Source organism: Scardinius erythrophthalmus, assembly GCF_964197995.2.
Source record: "Scardinius erythrophthalmus genome assembly, chromosome: 16".
In the NCBI taxonomy this organism is placed as follows: domain Eukaryota; kingdom Metazoa; phylum Chordata; class Actinopteri; order Cypriniformes; family Leuciscidae; genus Scardinius; species Scardinius erythrophthalmus.
Window position 1 is genome coordinate 7323290 of NC_138236.1, and position 21673 is coordinate 7344962.

Genomic DNA, 21673 nt, shown 5'->3' on the forward strand with positions numbered 1-21673 from the left:
AATCCGTCACAGCTCTCTTGCTATCCACGCAGCGCCCATCGATTTCCACCTCTTGTGGCGGGACCGTGCCATCAATCAGTAACAAGTCTTATTTCTGCTGGGAAAACCCGGTCTTTGACTTCAACAGCTGATGACAAAAGAGAATGGTAGACATTTAAAGGGATACTCCACTTTTTTTGGAAATAGGCTCTTTTTACAACTCCCCAGAGTTAAACAGTTGAGTTTTACCGTTTTTGAATCGTCTGGCGGTACCACTTTTAGCATAGCTTAGCATAGATCATCGAATCGGACAAGACCATTAGCAACTCTCTCAAAAAAAATGACCAAAGAGTTTCGATATTTTTCCTATTTAAAACTTGACTCTTCTGTAGTTACATCGTGTACTAAGACCGACGGAAAATGTAAAGTTGCGATTTTCTAGGCTGACTAGGAACTATACTCTCATTCCTGCGTAATAATCAGGAAACTTTGCTGCCATACCATGGCGAAATGATAGGCGTAATGATATGACGCAGCGCCTGATAATAGTCCTCAGCTTGGTAACTTCAAACGTGAACGGGACTAAGTTTGTCTAACCTATTAGACCTATTTTCAGGTGCTGCGTCATATCATTATGCCTGCTGCACTCATGGTACGGCAGCAAAGTTTCTTGATTATTACGCAGGAATGAGAGTATAGTTCCTAGCCATATCAGCCTAGAAAATCGCAACTTTACATTTTCCGTCGGTCTTAGTGCACGATGTAACTACAGAAGAGTCAAGTTTTAAATAGGAAAAATATCGAAACTCTTTGGTCATTTTTTTTGAGAGAGTTGCTAATGGTCTTGTCCGATTCAATAATCTATGCTAAGCTATGCTAAAAGTGGTACCGCCAATCCCGGAGATCGGCTGAATGGATTCGAAAACGGTAAAACTCAGCTGTTTAACTCTGGGGGAGTTGTAAAAAGAGCCTATTTTCAAAAAAATTGGAGTATCCCTTTAAAAATGAGAAGAGCAAACTTTAATTTAATCTCATATTGCAGTTGATATCAAATGATATCAGGCTCATGATTTGTGTTTAATTACAGCAATTAAACTAGTATTTGATTTTGCTTAAATTAAAAAAACAATTATCTGTTACTTTATTTTTATTTAAAAACTTAAATGTCTCAGCATGTAAACACTCATTCATTTATGAAACTTCTCTCAGAACCAACATATGAATGCAACCAATTTTGACCTTAAAAAATAATTAAAATTAAAAGATAATCTTAAGATTAAATTAAATTTTAGACACTTATCAATTTAACGTGGTTTAATCTTCAATTCCAGATCTGAACAGCGAGTGGATCAAACAAGGCCAGAACAGATACTCCATTAAAACACGTATATAACGCGTCTAACAGTCATATTCATGTCAGGAAAAGGTGAAAACCCTTGAAACTAATCCTGTTGATAAGTAGCTCCATTCATCTACTTGAAAGCTGCAGTTTTCAGTGTACAAAATAGATAACTGTGTTATAGAGCCAGTGAGTGGACCACTGCAAGGAATCAAGGGGTTTTCAAGAACATTTCAATGTACTTTACACACACACACACACACACACACACACACACACGCACAGACAGACTGTTGGGTTTTCATGTTTTATGGGGACATTCCATAAACAGAATGATTTTCCCCTAAACCTCACACATGTAGTATGATGGGGACCAAAAAAATGTAGGACACACACACACATATATATATATATATATATATATATATATATATATATATATATACATGATATAAACAAATATATACATATATACATTCTATATTTGTTTATATAATGCAATAATATTCGGATCTTTTTGTACGTTGGAATTATACAGGATACTGGAAACTTGCTGTTTGGAAAATGTTTTAATTCACTGTGTGTGACATAAATGATTTGGTATGATCCATTCCTCCCCCTTTCTCAGTGGTTCGGTCTGTATTTAGAAGGTCGGATTACTCTGCATGTGTGTCTCATCCTGCGCACAGATGCACGTGTGACTGGCTGCATAAACTCATCTCAAACATCCGAGCACGAGAGACCTGGGTCATGGAGAGAGCTTCAGTTTAAAGAGTGAGTCCCATCATTTTTCTCTTCTCTGTCTCTTGCATGTTCAGGGAAAGACACTGCATCACCTGCATGCTGTGACAAGGGAAGTCTTTGAACACCTGGATGATACGAGACTCCATGCATGCTGATATTTATATAGAAAGTGATAAGACAAGCATTTATAGATGCTGATGTTTTACATGATGTTCATATGAACACACAGGAGTCGCTGTCTAATTTTTGGGATTGCGTTTTAACTTCTAAGTTTTACTACTGTTGCAACTCAGTGTCAAATGACATGCAAACATCATTTAATTTTACTTAGAGATTTAGTAAAAGTAAAAAATTAATAATAATAGTAATAAGTAAATAAAAAATGCATTTAGTTAGTAAATTAAGGCTAGTTAAGAGTTTTTTTTCTCTTTAATTTCTTTAACACTGCATTTTTAACCGATTAATAAATAATATGAAACTATGATATTATTACTGTTTTTAGTCATTCTTTCAATCTCTTGTTTCCCCTTTTGTAAAGGTATTCTCCTTTAAAGCTATTAGCTGTGACAATCATTTCTCTGTATATATTCTTGCTCTTGCTGTGCTGTTTTGAATGATTCTTCTCTTGATTTATGCTACAAAACAGTTAAGATCTTTCTCACAGAAACAGAACATCTTTATAAGCAATTAAAAACAATTAGACCGTAGTTCACTTCAAATATTAATGTCTTCGTTCTTGGAATGATTTTCCCTGAGAGCGGCTCTGTGATCAGAGATGAGCACTGACTCAACCCTTGTTGAGAATAGAATTGCAGTTTTATGGATTCATGAAACTTCTTTAATCATTAAAAATTGTGTTCAAAAGTGCAAATATTTCAAAATGACTTTGACTTGAAATTGACTTCAAAATGAGTGTGTAATGCACACGTCATTGCTGAATGTTCTGCCTGCTGAGTTTGGATAGAAATATTTTTTATATTAAATATGAGAAACAGTTTTTTATTCAGTTAAAGGACTTGTATGTAATTCATCTCATACTCTAGGGGGAGCTCTCTATCATAGATTTGCCTCCAGAAAACTTTTGAGTTTCTGAGAGAATCAAAAAGCAGCCTGAGGACATGAATCTGTTTTTTATGCTGACTTTAACTAATGTGCCCAATTAGCCAATTATGTCCTAGCGTTGCATTATGAAATGAAACCCAACACATTGTTCACATTTCATATCACAGATTGTTGAGAGGCCTCTTTACACATAGTAAAATCAATGTAAAGTGTATCCTGTGAATATTAAGCGCCACAGTTTAATATTCTTTGACATACGAGTTCAGATTAAATATTCAGAGAAGCGCAAGCCCACCAGAGGATTTGATTTATCTACAATGAATATATACTTCGCTTTATTCCTCAGTTCCTGCTAGAGAACATAGATACTCTTGACAGTCATTTTTCAGATAATATATTTCACTCCTTGGTCTTGGAGTAGAACAGCAATCAGAGGTGCTCATTTTATAGCAAAATGTAAAAGTATAAATCTTGACAACTGTTTCCTTTACTCGTGACACTAAAATGACAGCTGCTACATTGGTTCAAGGCATTTGCTCCACTGTCTGGAAGATCAATTTTGAGATTTCCTAGAAAACACTGTTTCCCTTCTTTATTTGACAGAAGACGTTTATCTGATTTCGCTATAGACCACTTTGATTTTATGTTCTCCCACAATATTAGTAACAAAAAGAATTATGGTAGCACTTTAAATTAGGTCCAATTCTCACTATTATCTAGTTGCTTACGCGCATGCATATTATTAGGATATTTGCTGTTTATTAGTACTTATAAAGCACATATTAATGCCTTATTTTGCATGACCATATTCTACATCCCTTAATCCTACCAACTACTTTACTAACTATTAATAAGCAGGAATTTGAGGATTTCTTTGAGGATTTTTTTTTTGTAAGGTTTTTGAAAGACATCGCTTTTTATTACTATTTAAAATAACTATTTTCTATTTTAATTTATTTTCAAATGTAATTTACACATGATCCTTCAGAAATTATTCTAATTTGATTTGATGCTCAAGAAACATTTCATTATCAATATTGAAAACAGCTGTGCTGCGTAATCTTTCTTTCTTTAACCCCCCCCCCCCCCCCCCCAAACTTAAAACAATGTCGACTAACAAATCCACATTCTTTTGTTCTGGTTTTAGATGCTCAAAGCTTAAAAAGCTTGAAATTCATATTCATTTGTGATAAATGTTGTGTCCTTGCACGCCATTTATTTTCTATTTCTCTAATTGCACAGCGGACCTTTTCACATCTCTTAGTGAAATTAAAATTCAGCTCTATTCTCTCTGAAAGACTAAACAACTTGAGAGCTTGTCTCTCTCAGATTCATTTATAATAAGGGTTTCACTTCAGTTTTGACAAATCACTAATTTACAGCACTTAAATAAATAATACATACGTGCATACATAAAACAATGGCTGTGTGCCAACAAGAAAAATCTCACTCCGCCCTCTTGGATACATTGGCTGCGTCCAAAAGCTTAAAAATGCTGTCTTTGGAGGATGCATTCCAAGATAAGAAGGCATCAAGGCACATCCGAATCCAACGTTAGCTTCTCTTCCTGTCTCCTGAGATACCTTCATCTTATTGATTTTTGAAGGCAGCATAGATGTATCCTTTGTTGATATCCCACAATCCTGTGCTTTCCATTCTGTGACAGTTGAGCTATAAAGATGGCATCTGAAAGTTGGTCAGTTTGTGTGTAAATGTACGTTTTTGACCAACGTTTTCCACTTCTGATTTCATTTCTAGTGTGAAATGACTACTGTAGAAATTAAATATTTGCTTAGTTTACCAAAGCTCTCTCTATTTTGCTGTAGATCATTAAACCGCTACGCTTCCTCAGAAGTCTGTGTGAAATCAGCTGCCTAAGTTTTCGGATGCATCTCTTATTTCAAAGAGCTTGCTGCAATGCACTCTATGATTGTCATTCTTATGAAAGATGCATACAATGTTGCCTTTTACAATTTGGCTTAAATAAAGTATCATAATCATGCTACCTACTTTTTGGAACTGACTTAAAATGCTGCCTGCATACAGTCAGCTCATTAGGTTTTGGAACAGAATCAATGTGTTTGTGTTGTTTTGAATGCTGCAATAAGAGTTTTTTTTTTCTTCTGTGTCTGAGGCATTATAGTCAGCTCATGCTCTTGCGTAATAGTGTAAATCCTAAATCCAAAGAAGCCGGTCGGAGTCCTCCAGGTGGTTGGAGCTTTTCAGTCTATTGTGATATATCATAGAGCCACACTTCATTTATGAATTAATAGTGCGCTTACGCAAACTAGTCAATGATTTATGGGGAAGACGGAAAAAGCTGATATATCAAGACTTTAAAGATGGTTGTTGTGTGGGACTGCATACAGATGTATTAGGTATGCTTCTTTTTCACGAGGGTAAAATGTCTAAGCTCTAATCACTATCAGTTTGTTAGTGATAGCGCTGCTAACTAATGCAGTAAACATTTGTGTTGTGTCACTGTACTCGTTTGTTTGCATTGTGTATTTTTGTGCAGGTTTGATGTCTTTCTAAAACCTAAAGCAATAAGACATCAGACAGCATGCATTGCAATTATTAGTTCTTGAGCATGATGTGAAGCCTTAAAGTGTAAGTTGCAGGTTAACCACCACAACCAATTAATGTGTAAATTAAGTGCTCAATATGTATATATGTAAACATTTCTGTCTTAAAATGCGTTAAAATAACATTTATTGGGGTTTCTTCAAGGTAGCGCGTTTTTACAGCAACTGGGCGATGACGTCATAGAAGGAAGTTGCAACCATACTCCGCTAGACTCCTACTGTTTGTGGCTCGATTATGGAGAACGACTGGGAGACTGAGGAGGTGGGAAACTAGCGTTGTCAAAGTACCGGTACTTCGGTACTGAAAATGTGACGTTACCAGCATTTCTGTAGTACCGGGTATATTCGGTACGCAGTAATAGGCAGCTGCGTTAAGTCGCTTCCCGCGCGCTGTTTTCAGTCTAGCTGCTGCCAGTCACGATATGATGACATGATGAAATTCATCTCCAGAGCCACTCTGAGTCATTTTACCGTTTCATTTGAGAAAAACTATCGTCATATCATAGCTACACACAGAAACTCAAAGGTCTTTGCGGCAACCCATCAAAATAAAAGTTCGGTTTAACTTTGCGTGCATGCTGCCTGAACCCGTTTGTTTTGCGAATAGCTTACTCTGATTTCAGGCGGGATCACGGTCCTCTTGAAGCCAGCACACACGATTATGTTTACAATTGAGTTATTTCAATATAACTGCTAGCCTACTTGCCATTAGACTACAGTAACTCTAGGCTTGGAATTCCTCTTATGACGTCACGCCCAGCCTAGTGGAAGGGAGAGGGAGTGCTTAAAACCACTAAAAAGTTCCAACTTTTCATATTATATTCAGCATTTTGGTATGAAAAACATACAAAACAGTGGTGGACGGTTCTTATCTTTATGTTTATTGCATTTTCTTCGTGAAAAATTTTACCTGCAACTTACACTTTAAGGGCATGTGTTCAAATCAAACATATGGCATTGAAGTGGCATGTCGCTTTTATGTAACATCTGCAACAATATTCAATAAATAAATGTATTAATAATTGAAATAAAATACTTTGACCTCAAGCAATATAGTTCACTAGTCTGTAATGATGTTTTAAAATGGATTTTGTGTCATAAGAGTGGCCTTGGAAATGAGAGGATCTCTTGAATACTAAGAGCACTCTGGTCATTAGCTTATAATTTGAACAGCTATTAACACACAGTTTTCACATTGCATAATATTTAATAGTTATGATGATCGGTTAATGGTGCTAGAGGTCCAGTAAAAGCTTTGAATCCACATTGTAAACAGAAGTGAAGTGCCGGCTGTAGATTAGAGAGGGATTTTCTCTTTTAAGCCCTAGTACCACAGTGACTGACCCCTGTAGCCTGGGCTGTCATGTGTTACTCATATGTTGCATGCTTTACATGTATAACAGTCCACATCATGACAGCATTTGAGAGATGAGTGACTCATTTTTGACCAGTTTCCTGCCCCGTTGTAGAGACATTTAGTTTGCTCATCTGCTGTTTTTGATGTTTCCCTGCAAAACCCAACGAGTTAAGCTAACTGAAACCATTCAAGGAAACCAATTGCCTTAAACCAATTAAGATTCCACAAAAAGAGAATATTTTAATCCACTCAAATACTTTGTGTAACTAAAACAGAAGTTGCTTAAAACAACTAAAATCATAAACTTTAACTCAAATCGTTTGCAGTTACTTGCTAACAAACTAGCTAGCAATAGCACAAGCACTCATTCATGTCTTAACATAATGTTCATCCCGTTCTCATCCCAAGGCGTCATATAGAGCTGGTAAGTCCCGCCCATCCGTAAAACCCCAAGTGGACCTCTAGGTTGAAAAATCGTCAATGCAAGTGAATGTGAGAAAATAATTATTTTCTGGTCCCGTTTGAATTGTGCCATGAATGTGAACATATGTTGTCTGTGAATTTTTTATATAACTTTTCGTGTAAAGAATGCTACAATTTAGCGGGTAGAAGTTTGATACGGTTAGACTTTGTGTGAGAGCACTTTGTGGACTACAACTCTTCGCTGCTTTCGACGCGTTTGAAACGTCAACACCACTAGCACACGACACTAGCTCACGGATCCCGCTAAACATGGCTGTGTCTTTGGTGCACTTCACCGCCTTCTTTCAGGGAGAGGACAAAATCGTTGAGGTTGGCGAAAACCACGGGTAAGTCAACTTTATGGGGTGACGTCACATAGGCGACAAGTAGTCTTTCTCGTTATGTCTTTTCCACAACTGCTAGCCGAAGAATCATACCATATACTGTCAAACTCGTAACATGACAAAGTTATATAAAAAATTCACAGACAACATATGTTCACATTCATTTTCACTTTTAAGCCCTAGTACCACAGTGACTGACCCCTGTAGCCTGGGCTGTCATGTGTTACTCATATGTTGCATGCTTTACATGTATAACAGTCCACATCATGACAGCATTTGAGAGATGAGTGACTCATTTTTGACCAGTTTCCTGCCCCGTTGTAGAGACATTTAGTTTGCTCATCTGCTGTTTTTGATGTTTCCCTGCAAAACCCAACGAGTTAAGCTAACTGAAACCATTCAAGGAAACCAATTGCCTTAAACCAATTAAGATTCCACAAAAAGAGAATATTTTAATCCACTCAAATACTTTGTGTAACTAAAACAGAAGTTGCTTAAAACAACTAAAATCATAAACTTTAACTCAAATCGTTTGCAGTTACTTGCTAACAAACTAGCTAGCAATAGCACAAGCACTCATTCATGTCTTAACATAATGTTCAGCCCGTTCTCATCCCAAGGCGTCATATAGAGCTGGTAAGTCCCGCCCATCCGTAAAACCCCAAGTGGACCTCTAGGTTGAAAAATCGTCAATGCAAGTGAATGTGAGAAAATAATTATTTTCTGGTCCCGTTTGAATTGTGCCATGAATGTGAACATATGTTGTCTGTGAATTTTTTATATAACTTTTCGTGTAAAGAATGCTACAATTTAGCGGGTAGAAGTTTGATACGGTTAGACTTTGTGTGAGAGCACTTTGTGGACTACAACTCTTCGCTGCTTTCGACGCGTTTGAAACGTCAACACCACTAGCACACGACACTAGCTCACGGATCCCGCTAAACATGGCTGTGTCTTTGGTGCACTTCACCGCCTTCTTTCAGGGAGAGGACAAAATCGTTGAGGTTGGCGAAAACCACGGGTAAGTCAACTTTATGGGGTGACGTCACATAGGCGACAAGTAGTCTTTCTCGTTATGTCTTTTCCACAACTGCTAGCCGAAGAATCATACCATATACTGTCAAACTCGTAACATGACAAAGTTATATAAAAAATTCACAGACAACATATGTTCACATTCATGGCACAATTCAAACGGGACCAGAAAATAATTATTTTCTCCCATTCACTTGCACTGACGATTTTTCAACCTAGAGGTCCACTTGGGGTTTTACGGATGGGCGGGACTTACCAGCTCTATACTGAGGCTTTTGACATTTTGTCTACATCGAATGCACATGGCACCCTTTAGCGTCAATATGAGACGCAGATAGATATGGGCCAGAAGGCGCCTCCTAGCAATCTAACCCTAACCCTACCCCAGACCTAAACCTACCCATAAGCGAACAAAGCTCTGTGCGTGTCATATTAACGCTAAAGGGTGCCATGTGCGTTCGATGTAGACGAAATGTCAAAAGCGTCAGTATATGACGCCCAAGGATGAGAATGTGTTGCAATGTTCTTTGGCCCATCCACAACCCAACCAAAGGCTCATACTCTTCACCACAATGGTAACCCAGTTCTCTCCATCTCTGAAAAGCCAAGCCAATGTTGATTCTTGTATTATTACAAGCTCTGTCGTGTTTTTGTTTTGCCAGCAGACTCTCCTCTGTTTGGATTTTTTTTTAAATGGGTGATTTGAGGTTGGAGATTTATCTGCTCCATGTCAACCTTTCTTGCTCATTGTGACAACTAACCTATGCCACTCCCACACCATACACGTGTGACAAAGTAGCCCGAGCAACTTTTCTCAATTTATGGATATGACGAGATGTGCATGGGCGAGTGACGTATGTATGCAATTTCCATCTCACAGGGTTTAATATATAGACGCTTAACAAACTTATAGTAATTTAGACAAAAACATGTTTTGGAAGAAGGATTGATGAGCTATTGACTCAAGTACAGTTACATAGTGTACCTTTTATTTTGTGCAAAAATACACAAAACAACTCTTCATTTCAACAGTCTGACGCAAAGCATTCTGAAAATGAAATTTGCTTTAAATTATGCTGCACTCACACCATGTCGTAATTACGAGATGACAACACGTTCTACTCTGAGCTTTCGGACTTGGAATTCTATGCTTCTATGGCAACATTATCAATACCCATATGAATCTGCCGTGGTCCGGTGGTACAGCGGTCACGTGTTACAAGTTGGAACTTTCAGAAAAGTACAAGTTTACAAGCTCTAATTACGAGTTCTACAAGGACATGGATGCTTTTCACAAGTTGGAATTCAGTAGCAGCAGGTATCACTCTCTCGCTTCGATTTGATTTTTTTTTTTCAATTTGATTTAAAATTTGGGATGGAACTAGATACTGTTTGAACAATGGTAGATTATTTTGGATGTTTTTTTTACCTTGCAGATGATTGAATGTTGGAATGAAACGGAGGTTGCGATAGTCTTTTCTTCCCTATTGTGACGTATATCCGAGTGAAAAGGCTTTTCAAACAAGAAAAAATGTAGGGCGGGACTTCATATCGTTGTTGTTTGCTTAAAGGTGACCTATTATGCCCATTTTCACATGATGTAATATAAATATCTGATGTCCTCAGAATGTGTCTATGAAGTTTCAGCTCAAAATGCCACCCAGATTTAAAAAATGATTTAATTATATAAAAGTATTAGGTGGATTTTTACCATTAAAGGCTGGTTGTTTACACACACTGTAGACACACATCTTACTTTACTAATTTTACTTTAAAAGTAAATTTTGCATAATAGGTCCCCTTTAAATTATGAGGGCACATGAATTTTGAACAAAATTAAAAAGATAAATCAGTTATAGTAAATACTGCAATATTCCATAAAAAAAACAAGAATCGTCCATTATGATTCCATGGGGACTTTAAATGTGTAAAAAAAAAATGAGCCAAAATGGTACACCTCCCCTTTAAATATGCATTACAGCCAGCTCTTGATAGTCATTGAGATAAGCATGACAAACAACTGGCAAATTCCTCATGCACATGATAGAGACCAAAGCGGGAATGAAATGCTCCTATAGGACTGAATTAGTGCTCTGTTGTACTGAAATGTGTCCAGCTCTCGAGATTAAATTTACCTTGGAACAAAGTCATTTTAGAGCACTGCCTCCTGAGGCATTTGTCTCTGTCAACATAATATCATTTTGTGTAATGACTCAGCATAAATCCAGAGTTGGACTGACAAGTCCCACCTTGCCAGGAGCTCAAACAATCAGGTCTGTGTTCGGCATGTAAATTGTTGGGAATGTAGCTGAAGCACATATCACATTTCTGCAAGGTTAAAGCACTGTTTATGTTATATGGATCTGATAATATATTTACTGGAGCTGATATTTGTGGCTCAATCCCAAATGCATTGCAGTTCAAGAGGCTTTAATATTCTATTTTCAGCATCCGTGGCATGAGATTGATTAACACAGACAAACAATTGGACTAATCCATCAGTTTGTAAAAAAAGATTGGGAAATGCATTTACAGTGATACATTAAACAATGTAAGCCTAGCAGGTGATTTTGCATCTTAGTGAATAAAAATGTAACATTTGAAACCATCACACACTGTATTAAATGAGATTAAGCGACCATTGGGGTGAAGGTACATTTGAATGGGAAGATGCTTTCTGATGCTACAGTAACTGACCAAAATGTATTTTTCTTAAAAAGTCACCTTTCAAATTTAATACAGAATATATTCATCAAATGCAGAATTATTGCCTGTGTTAATCCAGTGATAATCAGTCACACAGAGACCGTAAATGACCTGGAATATTCCAGGAAAACAACAACAGAACTCAACCACATATTAGGGAACTGCATCATGGCAAATCCCACAGGTCTGTGTCTCGTCAGTTTAATAGTTAATTAAAACAAGTGTGTCTGCTCAAGGGTGGCAGGGTCTTGTAATGAATATTCTGAGCAGATCTCAATCCCAGCGTGTCTCGGATATCACGACCCACACAACTTTCACTTCAACTCTTCACTTACTGAATAACCATGCGGACGTGCAACTGATTTAAAGAATCGAGCATTTGCATTCTGACCTCGTAAACTGAAAAATAATAATGTGATTTTACAAAGTCTTTTTTTCTGTGATGTCGACCTTATATTTTTTGTATTCCTCAAGCCAAGCACAAACTACAAGACTGAAGCTAGTTACACTTTCATGTTTTTAATACGTTTTCTTGAAAAATCAAACTGCTGCCCACATCTCCCCAACCACTGTCTCGTCCTTATTCTTTCAGCCTTTTATCATGTTCTGTGTAAATTCTTAAAAGTTTTTCTTTTAAGTTGTTGGTTTACAAATCAAGAATACATTTTAGCGTATAGCTATGTGCATGCGAGAACGAATTTGGGCATCATAACTTCAGTTGGGGAGGAGAATTATCTCTAGTCCAGGGGTGTCCAATCCTGCTCCCGGAGGGCCACTGTCCTGCAACGTTTAGCTCCAACCTCAATTAAACACACCTGAGCCAGCTATTTAAGGTCTTATTAGGCATACTAGAAATTTCTAGGCAGGTGTGTTGAGGCAATCTGGAGCTAAACTCTGCAGGACAGTGGCCCTCCAGGACCAAGTTTGGACACCCCTGCTCTGTGTTAAAAAAGTACACACCAACATGACACAATACAATAAACTAAGTTTTAAAAGTCAGTAAATCTCAGTAAAACAATCTTTGTCTGGCATGAGAAATTACCATTTACCAACCAGATAATCATTTTGCCCACATATTTTAGCAAACATATGGTGTGTCCCGTTTTTGTAATGATCTTATACGATTGCAGAAATTGCACAGTCTGTATGCAACAGTCATAGACCAGTAAGAGCTGTGCATGTAAACCTCACTCCCCTGATCTCAAGAGGCGCTCTAGCAACTGACGCGGTCTTTAGCCTCCTTGTTAGAGCGCCCGCCTCCAACGCCGGAGACCACGGTTCGAATCCCATTTCACTTGCTTCCTATCGTTTATTATTCGACTTGTATGCAGCAGTTGTTAATACCCACATGGATATTTTTCTAGATATTGAGGTTGCTCTGTCACACTACAGTAGCTTAGAAGATACTGTATCTCTGAACTCTCAGTTGTGTTTCAATTAGATATCAACTTTATGTCAGATGTTTCTTCTAAGAATAAGACTGTTATTGATGGTGAGAATATAAAGTGGACTGTGTAGCTCAGATAGTATTGGAAGATAAATTTGAATGCTTGCTGAGAACTGACTTTTGCTTGGCAAATCTGAGAACACATTGAGACATTGTTTAACTTTAGATCTTGTGAGATCACTGGAGTCTGTTTCTCAGGGGAAATGTCTAAGAAGAGTTCTTCATTTGATTTCCATTGCTGTAGAAAAATTGAGATATCCTTTTTTTCTTTATAGGTATGTAATTATCAATTAAATTCACATGCTTGAATTTTTGTCAACACACATTTGCATGTAAAAAACTAAATTGCTCCAAAAAGGCCCAAAATCTCATTTTTGGCCTCGACGGACATGAAAGATTCAGTGTAATTTCTGTGCCATCTAGTGCATTCATGCAAGGAAAATGCAATAAATACACATTTTGTATTGAAATGAATTATTGATCTCTTAGAAGGTCTGAAAATTGATCATAATTTAATGAAAAATGTTAATAAAAAAAAAGATGCCATTTTCATTTTTAGTATTGTGTATTGATTTTGCTGGGGATAGTGGCACCAAACCCCAAACAGAATTACATTGTACGATGTACATACGCATACGTACATTGGTTCAATCTTCCATACAAACTGGCACTGTAGTTCTGTCCAGATCTCACACCATGGGTTGACCAGAGTTATGTTTAGCATTCAATGCTGTTAAGATGCTGTTAAGAGTAAAAAATACACACTTCAACTGTATAGACATGTATTATACTGTACGCTGTTAAATGTCAAACAAAACATCATTTTTAAGCATCGCCATTATTTAGTGCAAGGCATGATTGCATTTTCTGGCAAAACTATCAGGTCATTAATGAAGAGTCTTGTATGATGTCATTATGTGATGAACTGATGAATACACTCCAAATGTTTGTAGAATCAGCAGTGTTTATGCAGGTCTTTATTTGTTAATCTGCATGAGCAAATCGTCCCCCTGTGCTTTGATTTATTGATTAAATGGCAGGCAGTGAAAACAGCGACCTGTGATGAGAACTGAACCTCTGGAATGAATGTTAGCACAGCTCTTTGAATCAACACTGGGGCTGTTTACACGTCTACAGCAATTGCGAGGGGAATTTCCATAATTATGCCATGTTTTCTGCAGGCTTCATTTGACCCCTGTTTGTCCCTGGAGATGCTTTCAGCTTTAAAAAGTTTCTGTAAGAATCAGGTATGACGAGAATCAGGATGACGCGAGCGCGGTGGAGGATGAGTCACCACCACTGATCTACATTTATATAGATCACCTCGCTGAAGCCACACAGTGATTAAGACCAGAGAAAGCCAAACCAACTTGGATGATTTGTTTGTTTATGTGCGGGTGATTGTGGGAACTCAGTGAGGATGAGTCAGAATTTGCTTTGTAATATTCGACATCTGTTTGTTCCATTTAAACACGTGTTTTAGGATGGCAAACAGCTCTAATAAGAGTACCATGGTTTTAACAGACAGACAGAGGACCTGTAAATACCATGGTGGGCTGTATTATCAACATCTTGAAATTAATTAATTACTTTACACAATAGTTATTGTTTCAAAATAACTATCATCTCATTTCATGACAAGATGAATTCGATATTCTATGATATTTTTCAGATAATAGTTGAAACATACGGGAACTCTAAACTTCCTCCCCAGTCTAAAACCTGAATCTAATATGCAAAAATTACTTCTTTTTGTTCTTCTGCTACTTTGTCATGCAGATGAATGACCAGAGTATGTGTGCAAAGTTAATCGACAGCAATTTTCCAAAAGCATTCAAATCTGCTCCGTTCACTCCGGATTTTCCTGCATTTCAGTCTCTCCTGTTCACTGTTCGCTCCATTGCATTCGGTTTTGTTGCACCGTAATGTTCTTTTAATTAATTTTTTTTTTTATAAACACTACCATTCAAAAGTTTGGGGTCAGTAAGATTTTTGAAAGAAATGAATGCTTTAATTAAGCAAGGATGCACTAAATTGATCAAAAGTGAAGACATTTATAATTTAACAAAAGATTTCTATTACAAATAAATGCTGATCTTTTGAATTTTCTATTTATCAAAGATTCCTGAACAAAATGTATCTCGTTTCCACAAAACTTTTTAAGCAGCACTACTGTTTTAAACATTGATAATAATAAGAAATGTTTCTTGAGTAGCAAATTAGCTTATTAATGATTTCTGAAGGATCGTGTGACACTGAAGACACTGGAGAAATGATGCTGAAAATTCTGCGTTGCCATCAATAACATTTTAAAAATATTAAAATAGAAGACAGTTATTTTAAAGTGTAATACTATTTCACAATATTTTTTGGTTTTACTGTATTTTAGATCAAATTCCGTAAATGCAGCCTTGGTGGGCATAAGAGGCTTTTCAAAAACAAAAAAATGACAGCATCATTTTTAAGTTTTTCTTTTTTTTTATGTGAAAGGAAGACTTCTCACATGTATTTTGTTTTTTAATACACAATAAATCTTTGGTCATACCACAGTTTGAGAGTGGGGTGGGGGAATCACATCAAATATTTTTACACTCAATACGGAGGACCACAATTCCCAATGGGAAGCAGCACTCAAAAAAAGACAAGCCATCAAAGTGCCAGCGAGCGTCTGCCCACGTCTCCCCAGTGGCCGTCTCATCCATATTGTTTTTCTTCTTGTTCTGTACAAGAAAATGACCAGAAGCCATCCTTCATTTTGTTTGTTGATGTTGTCAAGAACTCTTGAGTTGCTTTGTGTGTCAGTTTGTATAAGAACAGAGGGACTTTTGGGTGTGATGTTTAAGGTCAGGGAAGAGAGTAATGGTGTAATTCATGCACCTAGTCTGAGATTAGTTGTGTAAACTAGGAGCCTTTACAAATCAGTTGTTTGCCCTGAGTGTTCACTGCGCCTTATATTTCAATGTCAACAGTGTTTAGTTTCCTCAACAAGCTTGCCGCTGCCCTTTGAAACCACACACACAGTCTGTGCCACTTTATTTTGGAGCGATAAAAGGCTTTTGATGAAATCACTCTAAATCTGTAGAACGCTTAGACCAGAGGGATGACTCACTACTGAGAAGAGGAAATACAATAAAATGAAATAACCTTCTGAACATGCCATGTTTCCCTCAGCACAGACCTCTGCTTCCGTTGCTGTTGTGTGCTCTGGGTTTATGACATGAAACGCTGAACACAGATGATTTTTTTAAATACCTGCTGCAGGTACCACAGCTTTCATGATTACGTTTCTTCTGTCTTAAACATGCCCTGTCTGTTTTTTTCACATCTCCTCCCACACGTGTCTCAGATGTGTTAGGTTAAAAATAGACTTGATTAAACCGGCAAGTGAAGATCAGAGTGTGAAAGTCGGAGTGGAATACCGAACAGGAGAAAATCCCATGATTCACTGCTGTTCATCAGTGACATTTCTTTGTGTATTCCCAGCACTCCGCAAACCACGGATCTTAAAATAGACCGTTTTGTGTGACTGTGGACTTTAGAAGGAATAAATCAACAAAGCACTGACACAACTGCACACACATAAAAAAGTACCTTTATTTTGACCGTTTATTTTTATAACTAGTAAATAGGCAATTTTCAAGAGGCTAGCAATAGCAAGCTAGCTTTGAACAAATGAACGCGTACCGCCGGGAGCAAAAAAAAAACGTCACAAGACGGCGTCGGCGTTAAAGGAGAACTCCGGTCATTTTTTTTGTAAATTTGGAGTGCTGTCAATACAGAGAATGACAAAAATCGGTGTTGCCTACACCATGTTATCCTCTTTTTAAAATTTGCACCCTGTTGACTTCAATGGGGCAAGTTTTAAATCAGCTTTTAGCCTCTTAACATCCTTGATGTGTCATTACAAGTGCACAGCTAATGTGAGTGATTCCTTCAGAGTGAACACGGGTGAATCTGACTTAGTGCTGGGCGGTTTGACCAAAAATCCACATCACGGTTTTTTTCTAAATTAAACCGGTTTCACGGTAAATGACGGTGTTTTTTTTTTGTTTGTTTTTTCAAGCATGATGGGTGTTAACCACATTTTCTACTGAGTGAGAGAGGAAATACTGCAGTAGATTAACTTATAATGCCCTATTTTATTGTCATGAGTGAATGAAAAAATCCACACTAATATTAATAATACAGGTTTGCAAGGCTGTTTACAAAGAGGTGCCAGCAGGACGCGCTTTAGGAGCGGCAGAAATAATGGTTTCCCCAGCAACGCTGCTTTATCAGGAAAGATAAAGAAAGATTCAATCGTAATAACAAAGAAACTTTTCTAAAGACCGTCAGTTCACTTCAGATATGTTCATACAGTATAAAAACACGCGCGCCGCGAGAAAAAAAAAAACACTCTCACCCCCACACGGCTGCGACACGGCTACCGGAGCTGATCGCGCCCATTCTAGTCAATGCTTGTGTTTCAGATCGAAGCTTCCCAAAAGCAGCTCTCCGCGCCGCTTCGCTAAATATAGGCGCCTAGTCTATTTTGACGCACGCGTGTGGAGGACGGAATAAAACCTTGTCGCAGACGTGTGTTCTGTGTTGTAAATGAGGTGCGAGACAGTGTCGCGCAACGCCGCGTTCCAATTAAAGCGACATACACCGGTATTGCGGTTTATTAAAAATTCATATCGTAACAAAAATAAACACCGGTATTCGGTTTGAACCGGTAAACCGCCCAGCACTAATCTGACTGCAGTAGATGTGAAAGATATGAATAAAAATGATGTTATTTCAGCCAGCGCACATACCTGTATTTTCTTCCTGTTTTCGGTCGAAGTCCATAGTAATCAATTGTCGAGTTCACCCGCATAGGTTTAGTTACCTATGATCACGCGCGTGAACTCGACAATCGACTACTATGGACTTCGACCGAAAACAGGAAGAAAATACAGGTATGTGCGCTGGCTGAAATAACATCATTTTTATTAATATCTGCAAATTTTAAAAAGAGAATAACATGGTTTAGGCAACACCGATTTTTGTCATTGTTCTCTGTACTGACAGCACTCCAAATTTACAAAAAAAGAGCTCAATGTTAAAATTGACCGGAGTTCAACTTCTCCTTTAAACTACCTCATGGCTCAAAGCATGAACATAAACATCTTAAACAGCACTGACCTGCACCACCCGACAGCTGCAGATTCATGTCGGCATTGATAATGTTTCAGAGTCGTTTACCTTGTATCCTAACTACTTCAAGAATACAGCTATGATCTGTACTCCAAATTCGAAATCCTTTTAGTAACTTATTTAGTGTGCTGAATAATCTAAATCGCAAAACATCTCCTAACAAGGCCACATATTAAGGTCTGGTTAGATTAGATGGTAAGCAAACAATAATTAGTGTGTTGGATGCAGAGGAAATGGGCAGGATTAAAGATCTGAGTCACTTTTGACAAGTGCCGAATTGTAATGGCAAGGCGACTGGGTCAGAGAATCTCAGAAACGGCAAGGCTTACATACTAATGAATTTTCTCTGTCTGCTCCCAGAACATTAACTTATGCACTTACCAACTCTTCCAAGTGAATATTTCTTATGGCAGGTTTATTTTTGTAAAGGCACATATAACTTGAAGTCTTAGCTACAAAAAAGGTGAACTGAACTCTTCCACCATTGGCCAGAAAGATATTTGAACACGTTGACTTCACGCCATGTAATACCTTAGTTTTTTGTAAATGTCTTCCTCATTTTCTCTGTCTTTCTTTCTCTGTCACAGCCACAAATGTGTTTTTTAAAAGCTGTTTTTATCATGCTGAAGCAGAGCAGTCACTCCCTCTCATTATGACACATTTCCATGTTTAAGGTCCTGCGCATAAAAGATGACCTTTACCGTCAGAGCTGTAACCTTTGTGTTAAAGAGTAGCTATAGCCTGCAGGAGACATCACTTATGCATGTACTCCTGTGTAGCATCTTTTCAGGTGCATAGATTAAAAGATTCTGCTTTTCCTATGCTCTGTAGATATACAAGCCACTTTTATCCACAGAAATCCATATGAAAACCTTTTAAAATGAAAGTTTGGGATGATGGGAAACATGGAAGAAGCACATCTTTTTCTTTGCATTTTTCTTGAGTAATAGACTTTAGCTTCCTTTTCCATTAAACGAAGTTCAAATATTTCAATGCATAAGTTGAGGAGTTTAAATACGCATACGATCTGAAATCTATCCAGCTCCCATACTCTCTTCCACTACTCTCCACTGGAAATGAATGACTTCTGGTCTGTCATTTGTCAGAGACAAAAAGGTGGTTTCGGGCAATGTCTAGAATAACATAACATACTACTCATACTGTTTCTGTTGTGTGTAATATGTGTCCCACAATGCACTGCTCTCAAATTGACCTTTCATTTCCAGTGTACCGAAGAACAAGAAGTAATATCAGTGGTTGAATTCAGAATAGTGTACTTGCAAACTATATGTCTGTCATATAAATATATGGCAGAAGTAGAAAAACTAATATTTTATTCTGAATTCAGCCAGCATCACTTGTAGAATTAAACATGCTATATCATCATGTGACAATAATGTGGCATGTTACTTTTTCTAATATTTATATTAACATACTGTTCCACATACTGTTTAAAAAGATTAGGCAGTTTTCTGCTAGTCTTCCATCTGTAACAACTTTAATGTTGACAACTCTCTTAATTTACCCCCAATTAACAGATGTAGATGACTGCAAACTTTTCCTTCTGTCTTTAGATCGAGTACAGCTTACACTCGCCAAACATCTCAAAACATTCAACCAGTGGGATAATGAATTATTCATCAGCTTGGAGAAACTATAAGATCTTTGAACTCAACTTACTTCAGTCAGACATTAATCAACCAGTTTGTTTTTTATCCTTATCCTATTTTTCTTTTGCAAGGTGAAAAAAATGATCCTACTCACAGACTTTTTCTTTTTTAGCGGATGTAAAGCTTGTAACTGTGTTTGAGTTTGTCCTGAATATGGTTTTGGGTTTTTTGGGGATATAATCACTCAGTGTTGTTTTGGAATGTTTTGGGCTCAGGTCACCTTCACATTTCTGCTCTTAATATACTTTCTGTCTCTGGTTGCTTTCTCAGGTTTGTCCCAGAAGGAAACCTCTGAGTCAGAGACATCGTCCTGCCAACATGTTCAGCACCAAAAGGTCAGAGCGACACAGTGGCTTGTTGTTTGTTTTTGTGATCTTTTATAAAAATGTACTGTGACTTTGAGGGCTAGACTTTATTCGCATCATTTAATCATGACCTGTCCTCTTAGGGACATGATAAATCACTCGCAGCCGGTTAATGAAAATGCACTTACTTGAGATTGTGTTACATTTTTGCTGTCACTTTCTGAATGTAGGATTGAAGGGTTTACCCATAAATTTATGTATTTTTTTCCCACCATTTTGATAGATCTTGTGAAGCCATAGGCCTTTGTACTAAAATATATTGTAGGATTCAAAACTCAAAACTCTAGTCTGAGGTTATCCTTCATTGAATTTAAGCAGCAAAACATCGTATTCTTTGAAATGTTAACATATGATCGCCCACTTTTTTTCCCACCTGAACGATATACTAAACAACACATTGTATACTGAGATTTTACCATTGAAATTTATTTCATTCAGGCTGTATAGTTTAGATTTTCTTAGTAATTAACACTGATCATGTTTGTCATTAGAGCAATTTTAACCTAATATATTTCTTATGAGATGTTCGTTTGACATTCTAGATGTGATGGTGACGTTTTTGTTAGTCAGCCCTGTAACCCATTCTGACTGACTAATGACTTTTGGCAGCATTAATCCAAGAGAAAGAGCAAAGAAAAATCCATATAAACATATGTTGGGTGCATATTGTGCATACATTTTAATGGGAAAATCTTTTACTTAGACATTTCCTTTGATGCATAGTGGAAGCCTGTTGCCATTTTCTGGTCAGAATGTTTTCACATTCCCATTGCTTTATATTCCAATAGCCAATAGTAGATTTGTTGTTTTGTTGAAATTTGCATAAATGTAATTTGCATAAAAAGTGACTGTTGAAGCATGAAACATGCATGGTTGAATTGTTCGCAATAAGATCAACAACATGCAATTAGAAAATAAATAGGGTGAGTTTTCATTTCATGCCAACTTTAAATAAGAGAATTTCCATTTTAACAGCTCATAAGTTTTAGCTTGTAACTAAATGGTGCATGTTTGGCTTATTTTCTTTCCGCCTCCTTCAACAGGGCAAAGTTGCTTAAATTCTTTTCCATCGCATTCCTTGTTCTCTTGGTATTTCCATCCAGCATTTTTTTTATGCAGTATGTATCCCATAATTTTCATTAAAAGAATATGTTGATGGAAATCTGGCTAATGACCCTAATACTGAAATGACAACGCTTTCCAACACTATTAGGGTATAGCGCATGAGCACATCGTTTTGAACCAATCCACATCCAGTATAGAGCTCTTTTATTGTTTGGGTTTTCATCAGAAATGTAATGGCTCATGTTTACACGCGCTTGTTAAACTGAAACGGGAACACGGCTAAATTGAATTCTTCATCGCTGGGATTGTTTATTAAATGCATTACAGTTGGAGCA

General features: G+C 37.2%; 1 protein-coding gene across 1 annotated transcript in view; it reads left to right on the plus strand.

Moving 5' to 3' along the window:
- Window positions 1-1950: 1950 nt before the first annotated feature.
- The window catches only part of LOC308703988 (oxidation resistance protein 1-like), a gene marked incomplete at its 3' end in the record, with an annotated part of 106200 nt that continues 86477 nt past the window's right edge, over window positions 1951-21673 (plus strand). Inside the window, exons 1-2 of the mRNA XM_081388035.1 lie at window positions 1951-2092; window positions 20179-20243. Coding sequence (XP_081244161.1) covers window positions 20227-20243 — 17 coding nt within the window. The 5' untranslated portion in view covers window positions 1951-2092; window positions 20179-20226. The remainder of the gene's footprint in view (window positions 2093-20178; window positions 20244-21673) is intronic.